The sequence below is a fragment of the Poromitra crassiceps genome, assembly GCF_964638095.1.
Source record: "Poromitra crassiceps genome assembly, chromosome: 5".
Classification (NCBI taxonomy): domain Eukaryota; kingdom Metazoa; phylum Chordata; class Actinopteri; order Beryciformes; family Melamphaidae; genus Poromitra; species Poromitra crassiceps.
In genome coordinates this window covers 20,327,680-20,336,995 of record NC_139642.1, presented here as the reverse complement: position 1 = coordinate 20,336,995, position 9,316 = coordinate 20,327,680, and the positions used below count along the sequence as shown (strand labels likewise).

The 9,316-nt window shown below is 45.6% G+C and overlaps 1 protein-coding gene across 1 annotated transcript; it reads left to right on the top strand.

Annotated features, from left to right (window-relative positions):
* Positions 1 to 2,667: 2,667 nt before the first annotated feature.
* Positions 2,668 to 3,696, top strand: LOC310776375 (ciliogenesis-associated TTC17-interacting protein-like; the record flags this gene model as incomplete). The annotated part of the gene is made up of 1 exon (XM_083636571.1): positions 2,668 to 3,696. One exon carries the CDS (start codon positions 2,668 to 2,670, stop codon positions 3,694 to 3,696), a length of 1,029 nt encoding a protein of 342 aa, XP_083492697.1.
* Between the last annotated feature and the right edge of the window lie 5,620 nt (positions 3,697 to 9,316).

Genomic DNA, 9,316 nt, shown 5'->3' with positions numbered 1-9,316 from the left:
TAATAAATTTGTGTCATTTCGTTTTCTAAACAAATCTTATTTTTTGTTTTTATAATGCATTTGCACTGAAAGGATTTGTTTAACTAATATTTGTGAACTTTCATTTTCATATATTTTTTTAACAGTTATTGTTCATATTGTGCTTCATTTATTAATTAAAAGCGTTATTGATAATGAAGTAGCCTATGCCTCCTCATGTTTATTCAGGGATACTATGATGACAGTGGTTTGGGGCCCCCACTCTGATGTTGCATAGGGCCCCAAAAGGCCCAGAAGCGGCCCTGCAATCCCTCTCTCTCTCACCCCGTATGACAGGCTGACAGGCCAGGGATGCAAATCATTCCTCAGCACATATACGCTGTGGTAAAACGTTTTTGAAGGATGTCCTGGTCGAGGTGTATGTTGTAGGCTTGTTGTAGGCTACATGCTTTGCAGTATAGCGTTATGCTGGAATTATGCTTGAAGTTTGGACTGTCGCACGGAAATGAGAGACATTGAATCTTGACGAGGAAACGTGTGGAGCTTTTATACACTGTGTGGGTTTCTGCTCGCGGGAGTGAGCGGGAGTTGAAAACTCCACTTTGTCCGCCCAGCCGCGTCCACGTAGTTACACAATTCGGGGTGTGCACGGCCAGGCGAAAACCGTCTGCACAGGAGCCTTGTGGAGGGGTGCGTCTGCTGATTTGACTCACTTTTCCGTGCAGACACTCGCGGTCCTCGCCGAAGCGGGAAGCAAATGAGACCTAAGCGCTTGTTGTAGGCTACATGCTTTGCAGTATAGCATTAGTTTTCCATCCCGTTCAAAGACGCACGGGTATTTCACCTCAATGACAATTTCCTCGTCCTTTGTTTCTGTGCGGGGCTGTGGGCGGACGCGGTTCTTCGTTCTTGTTCTTTGAATTATCATCTTGCAGGTCGATTTGTGATGTGGATGCTTTATTCAGTAGGCGTTATTAATCGAGGCTATGGACATCTTGACAGTGCGTCTTGCAGCCGCTGTGATTGTGTGCGAGCAGCCCCACCTGTCCGAGTCAGTACTCGTTAAACACACTGCACGTGCAGCATGCATCACGTAGGTTCCGACTGGTAATTAGTAACACCGTTCCGATTGTAACAGCAATAAAATGTCACATACTGTATATGTCTCTCACAACCAGTATTAAAACATATTTATTTGGTGTATATTTTGCTGTTTGCTGCTGTACATATTTTTTTGCATGTTAAAACATGGTTGCCCCTGGGGCAACCAAAGGCCAAGAAATGGTTGCCCCATTTATTTTTTGGTTGACCGAGGCAACCGGGCAACCGTTAATGTCGAGCCCTGTTGTCCCCCCGAAAGAAAGAAAGAAAGAAAGAAAGTAAGTTTGTGGCCAGATCTTGAAAGAAAGTGGTCTGATCACTGATGCTGTCATAAATGGCCACTAGGGGTGGGAATCACCAGATGCCCACGATACGATACTAAAACGATACTTGAGTCATGATACGATAGTATTGCGATATTGCGATATCGCCGCTATTGCGATATATTGAATATTGCGATATTTCGATATATTTCGATTTCTTACTTTTTCAACTGCAAATGATGTCCCCAAAGGAAAACTTTGTCAACATCTGGTTTATATAAGAACAATTTTCCAGTCTGTACATCTGACTTCAACCATTTTATTGCAGCAACATTGTCAAGTAGACAGACCAACAACTTTCATAAAGTCATGTCATAGTTGCATGCACCTGACAAACTGAACTGTTTGTTACAGTCTACTTACAGTCCACCTTAACTGGATGTGTGTGTGGACTACTGTACTTAGGTAGTTTTTGAACAATGCAACTTCACTTCACTTGCACAAAACATATTGTGCAGCCCATTCAGTAACTGGGGAATTTGTAAATTACTGTTATGACAAAACTGTTACTGTTAAAACAAAATGAAAATATGCTACCGTTTGTTTACTGCTGGCCTTGGAACTAAAGTTTATAGTAGCCCAATATCGTCAGGCAAAATATCGCGATACTATGGTGTATCGATTCCCCCCCCCAGCCCTAATGGCCACTAGGGGCCGAGTGGCCAGGTCACGGATGATGTCATACCGTTTTATAGAGTTTGGCCTGGTGGCCACGTCACTACTATAGTGATGTCATTCACCAATGATGTCGTAAATCACTGATGATGTCACAGACGGTGATTGACGTCTGGTGGCTGACCTGGCCACTCGAGCAACTGTGATGCCGTCGGTGATGATGTAATCAGTGATATCATCGGTGTGACACATGCGTGAACAGGTCCAAAATGCTTCATAGTCACGTGACTCGCTATGAATGTGTGCGCGTGCGGGAGTATGTCCCAGGAAGTATGTTTGAATGCATAAAATAAAGCTGATACTATTCAATTTGATTCTTTAAACGTCTTAGCCTTTCAAAGTACATCACAAACGTTCCATTCTGCTGCAACTCTACAGCACTATGTAATCCAGAATTGGACGAATGGAGATGTCGCGCGACTCTTCTATACGGCTCTGGCATGTCCTGATGTGAACTGATGATGGCATTTGTGACATCATCAGTGACCAGTGGCATTGGTCACTGATGATGTCATCAGTGATGTCAGATCTCCTTCCTGCTGGGGTTATAAATGGGAGAGTTCCTGCCTCTCAGCAGTGGGTCGTGGTCATGGAGGTCGTGCTTGAGGACAAGACTGCTGCCATCGCCTCAACCGAGGCTGCGGCACACAAGGGACCCTCTGATGAAGCTCTCCGGTTTCTCTCCAGCATCGAGCCCTTAGAGCTGGAGAAGTGTGTGTTCTCAGACTCTTTGGCCGTGTCGCAGGGCGACCGAGCGCTGGGCAAGTTCAGTGTGACAGTGGAGATAGTGCATCGCCTTCAGCAGCCCTGTTGGATGGTGCAGGCCCACAGCCAAGAAGCAATGGATGAAACGACAGTAACGGCCTACCTCACCACGGAACTGGAGACGCTGGAGCAAGACCATGTCAAGCGCAGGGGCCACAGTTTGGACAGCAGGTGTCACATGGTGCAACGCGACGGCCAGATGGTGATCGACAAAGTGACCACCGTAGGAGAGGAGATGACGAAGGAGAGCGCGTCTTATCCCTTATCCGCTCTAAGAGGGCTGTTGACCGACGCCTCCAACCTCCTGCTGATGCGTCTGATCGCTGTGAGGAAGAAGGTGCCAGAAAACATCACCTTCATCTCTTTCAACGAGGAACTGCACATCATGCGCAACACGTATAGAGAGCTCCGTCCGAAGCAGATGGAAGTGGGCTGTGAGACGGTGGAGTTGTTCGGGGTGGAACGCAAGGCTCACTCTGCGGAGGACGTCCCCGCTACCTGGAAGTACTATTTCATGCATGATGGCCACCTGGCCAGCAGAAAGCAGGTGGGCTCGCCGGTCACAATGAGGATTCTGCAGCTGCCGTCACAGCTGGAAAAAGACCTGTTGAAGGACAAGCCGGTGTTTGAGAAGAAAGGCCTGTTGTTGGAAGAGGACATGCACATGCACTCCAGGTTCCTGGACAGAAAGGAGGAGCTGAAGGCGGACCACGCCTCGTACCTGAGGCGGCACCCAGAGCTGCGTGCCCTCATGGCCGACTTCCTGCAGGTCTTGCTGCTGAGGAGGCCAGACGACATCTACAAGTTTGCCAGAGGGTACTTCCTTCCCTTCGCCTCCCACCGTCCCCCTTAACCACGTTTTGAAACCTCCTCACTTTGAAAGCACCTCCACAGGTGCCCGCTCAGCCCAATTTATATCCTCCCTAGCAATGGCTAGATGCCCATGCCTAGCCTACCAGCATACAGTGACCTGAAGGTCTCTTCTTCGTCTTGTGTCTTGACCAACACCCTGGGGGTAAACTTTGCCAGGTAGAGAACAACAAATCAAGCTGTTTTCACAGAATTATCAGTCCTGTCCCAGCAGTCTGGTCAGTTCTTTCCTAGAGAGGCAAACTGACCGCCTACTTCCTGCTTCAGCACTGTACCAGAGATTTTCATCCGCCATTTATTTTCCCATACACGTTTTGTAAAATGCGTACAAAAATAGTTTTACTGGTTCAAACCAAACGGTACAGATATATTTAGAAACAGGAGAGATCGCATAACATTTCAATGCGGGTTTAAAGGAAATATTTTTTCGATGTTGTTTTGGTCCGAGTGAAATGTTCTATTGTCTCTTCCGATTATAGCGTTAGCTGAACCGTTTGGTTCGACGAAGTAAAAGTATTTTATAAGCATTTTACGAAATGTCTATGGGAAAATAAATGGCGGATGAAAACCTCTGGTACAGTGCTGAAGCAGGAAGTGACGTTCCACTTTGCCTCTCTATAGTACTAGCAAACACTGCAACAGGAAGTGAGCTGGGGTTTAATTTAGAATGTTTACATTGAAACCGAATTGAAACCGTACTGTAATATAAACGCTGTCATGCAATCATGCAGCTTACGATAACGTTTAGGTGGTCCACATTTGGCTTGCATCATAACGTTTAGGTGGTCCACATTTGGCTTGCATCCTACACATTTGAATATTCGTCTACACAGCCAGCAGTGCAGTTTGGAGCCGGGGTGCTCTGGCCCACGGAGGGCTAATTTATGAATATGACTGGATCTTTGACACTGAGGCAACACAATTATACTTTACTACCAGCAATGAAAATTCTACTGCAACCTTTACCTTGAGACACTCTTGAGTTGTGAGCAGCATCAAAGCAGAACATCTCTCAGTAGAAAGCGTATAGCAGTGATCTGTCCCCTGTAGCAGGCAGATGTATTTGATCTTAGTGTTGAACTGAGCACCTGGCTTTGAGCTCCTGTGGCCCTTGCTTGATTTCTCTATAAACTGTTTGCATGGGCATCAGTTGGAGATGGCAAGGTGTACGTACGTACAGTACGGACTGTACGTACAGTACGTAGGTGTGGCACTGAAGAAATCAACCAAACAATGACCAAACTATCTTGTCAGTACTAGTACTCAATCTAGTACTCTTTAGTCAAATGTCCTCCATTTATGCTGACTTCTTTGAATTGGACGATTATGTGAAACTTGAGTTAGGCTTTAAAAAAGGAACCTTCCTTCCCCACAGCAGAGTTTATTTGTAAAGCTTGGGAGAAAAGACAAAACTCTTTGTTTAGTAATTGATGTATTGCTGTCTGAGCAGTACACTGTCCTACAATCTGTTTTTATTTAATTGTACCACTCTACATGTGTCAATGTTGTATTATTATTGTATTTTATTTAGGGCTGTCAGCGTTAACGCGTTAATCGCGATGCGATTAAAGGCCGACCATAACGCGTTATTCTTTTTTTCATCGCGTTAATCGCATGACGCTATTTTGTCCCTTCGTCGCACCCGTACTTGTAGTCAAGCCGGTCGCAGCCGTTTCCTGTCTCCTGCCAGTGCAGGCATGGAGGATAAAGACAGCAATACGCTTCTAAATGGCTCGTTTTATTTAAAAAAAAAACTCCCAAATGGCACAGTGGACAAGTCAACTGTAGTTTGCACCTTGTGTAAAACGGAATTAAAATATCACCGAAGTACATCGAGTTTGAGCTATCACCTAAAAGCTAAGCATACCGGAGCAGCTAGCAGCCAGCTAGCTAGCGCGAGACTCATCACTCATCAGGTTGGCTGCAATGGCTTCACGCGATATACACGTTATCAATATACACAGTTTCCAATACCGAGCCATTATTCACATGGAAGTGCCAAAGTTTTTAGTTCAGACACAGCCTTCTTCGGCTGTGTCATTTTGGGTTTCGACTGCTCCACAGAGCCGCCGCCGGAAGTATCGGTTCTGGAGCGTGTACTGCACTGTTTACAATTGTGCATTTATTTTCTATTCAAGATATATTTTGTAGACATTGTTACCTCCTGTCTACATTGCACTTCTATTGAAATGAAAATAAATCTAAAATTCAAGATCACAAAGTACATTTATTTGCATTAATTTGATTCCCAATCACGACACACTGGTAAGAATTATTAATATCTAATTAAAAATGCTTTGAAATGCAAAATAATGGCATTTTAAACATGCGATACAAAGATGCTATTAATCGCGATTAACTATAGTTAATCGCAAGATTAATCGCGATTAAGAAAACTAACCGTTTGACAGCCCTAATTTGATTGTGTGTCTTGGAAACCCATTTGGGTTGGGCACGACTAGTGCATGACACCTTAATAAATCAATCAATCAATCAATCAATCAATCAATCAATCAATCAATCATATTCATCTCCATTGCTCCATTGCTTCAAATTCAAATTTTCCAAGTAACCCCGCCCTCGGACTCAAATAGCCCCCCGCGTGTGCTTAGATTTGCTCTGCTTGTCGTCAAACTGTCTGCTCACTCAAAGCTATTATGCTCAGGCAGATTTCCTGCACTCACACTCAAATAGCTCACGCTTACATTTTCTCTGCTTGAGCTCACACTCTGCTCGCAGTCAAACTGCTTCTGTGCGTTCTTGAATCTTCTGCTCTTGGATTTCTTCTCTGTGCTTGGATTTTTGTGCAAAAACACTGTCAGAAATCTCCAACAATATAGAATGCAGGTATAATATAGATAGTATTCCCATGATGTCACAAACATTTTCCTACCAATATCGCGCTACAATACACACAGCTCATTGGCTGTTTGTGTCACTTGATTGTAATCAACTGTTAATTGATTACATTCACCTGTTGTTTTCCTACCAAGATGGCCGTGCGGTGATGTAACAGAATACTCTCAATAGTGTTGACCAAAGAAATTATCCGCGAGCCATGCTATTTCAGAAAAACCCATTCAGGTTCAGCACTATTTTTCAACATTATTCTGAGAAAATGTGGAACTGAAAGTGAACACAGCAAGATCGAACAAGAGGCACTTGAGCTTTATCACCATGATATATTAAGCGGAGCTACAGTAGATATGCTAATTATGTCAATTAAGCTAATTCATGCATTAATTACCATATTTCATGTCAACATACTTGTCTTCCCACAGCCCAGTTCCACAGCCCTCTGCTGTGATAAGGACCAGTCCTGCACGGTATGTCCTGCAGAAACTACAGTTCAATGACTGGAAGAAAGAATGGAAACAAACAGGAAATTGGATGTTTACTGTTTCCCATCCACTGGCAGTTTGCTTCATCACAGCTGGGACATTGTCTGACCGGAGCAGCTGGGTTATTAACAGCTGTCAAACAGCCTCCTTATATGAAGTTAGCCCCGCCCCTCCACAATACATTTCCCTTCTTTATTTAGTTTCCCCCGTCTCCCTTTGTATTTGATGAGCAGCAGAGAGCAATAAAACTCTCCTCATCCACAGTGATGAGAGGAGGAGGAGGAGGAAGAGAGAGAGAGAGAGAGAGAGAGAGAGAGAGAGAGAGAGAGAGAGAGAGAGAGAGAGAACAGGTGAATAGAGGGAAGGGGGAGGGGAGAGACAGAGAGAGAACAGGTGAATAGGGGGGAGAGGCAGAGAGAGACAGAGAGAACAGGTGAATAGAGGGGAGAGGGGAGAGAGACAGAGAGACAGAGAGAGAACAGGTGAATATGGGGGAGAGACAGAGAGAGAACAGGTGAATAGAGGGGAGAGAGAGACAGAGAGAGAACAGGTGAATAGAGGGGAGAGAGACAGAGAGACAGAGAGAGAACAGGTGAATATGGGGGAGAAGGTAAACAAATGGGAGGATAGATGGAGAGAGACAGGTGCAAGCAGGTGGAAGCAGAGATGACAGGGAAGAGGCGAGGGTGAGAGGAGGAGACACACAGAGGGAGACTGAGCCCAGACTTTCACCCTCTGATCATCAACACGCTGCCGTGCAGCTCAGGTGGAAAGACAAGAAGATGAGAAAATGAAGAAAGTAAAATGAGAAAAAGAAAGGAAGAGAAATGAGAGCGTGGAGATGCAGAGGAGGGGAAGACAGAGCGAGGAGAGATTGAAGGAGAGGAGAGGAGAGGAGAGGAAAATCAGGCGAAGAGCGAATTAGCGGGCGGATGGAGAGAAGCTAGATGAGGACAGAGAGAGTGATAAAAGGAGAGATAGAGGGGTGAGGGAGGGGAGGGGAGGGGAGGGGGGTTATCCCTCACTATCAAGTGATGATGAGAGCTCAGGAGAGATAGAAAGATATGGAAGAGAAAGAGCTGAGAGAGGGTTAGGAGACTGATAGATTATGATTAGTATCATGGTCAGAGATCTCACACACAGGCACACACACACACACACACACACACACACACACACACACACACACACACAGGCACACACACACACACACACACACACACACACACACACACACACACACACACACACAGGCCGCTCTGGGCAGAGGACTAGAGGGCAGGTATTAGCCTCATTAAGTGCTCTGCACCTGCTGAAGCAGCCACAGGTGAGCTGCACCAACAGCCACTGACCTAGTTATGAGCCTGTCCCAACAGCCACTCTTGCACTTTAAGTACTTTAAGCCAATAAATGTTGTGTGCTGCATTTTTCACACATTTTTCACACAGCATACGCAACTGCAACTGTGGGTAATGGGACAGGTCTGGATACTGTGATTAACTAGTTGGGTTTCCTGGACCTTTGCACCTGTCTCCTCCAGAGACAGATCTTCAGACCCTGGGGGCTGAACACACCCTGCAACCCCGACTTAAAGTCGAGGTGAACCCGTACGTCACGTGCATCCGAGTCCGTTTCAGACTGAAAACAAATTGAGAGGCAGACCATATACGTGTCGATGATTTGATTTGACAATTCTGAGGACTGGCTTTGGCATTGGCCAATCCTGGCGTGTTCCACCCCCAAATCCGGGTGGGATTCAGCGTGTTGTCGTGCTACGCGAGTGGCATCCGCGGAGTACCAGGCAGCCACCGGCTTCGTGCGGAACGAGCGGACAATCCGATGCATGGGTGCTCCCCTTTTCCCCTGCCTGGAATCTCCGAGAGACGACCCCTGACAGCCAGGGAGGCTGTCAGGCTCGGAGGCGCCGCCATTATCGTTATCAATGTAAATAATATTCCTGGAATGCGTGTTTTAACGGGCCAGTTACATTTCTTTGCATTCTTAGACATTACCGTTTGATTTAGTTTGCATAATTGCTCAAGTTAGTAGTTAGTTTATGGGCTAGAAACTCTGCCAGATGACAGGCACTAGGCGCCATTTTCCCCTTCATTTGGAAGAGAAAATGATCCTGAAATGAAGATGTGATTGACAGCTGCATGTCGTGATATGATTGGTTGAAATGGGGTAGAAATTTGATAGTACTAGGTGACGTCAGCAAACTGTACATTACTGTTATCAATGAAATCTTGAAAAATGAACTTT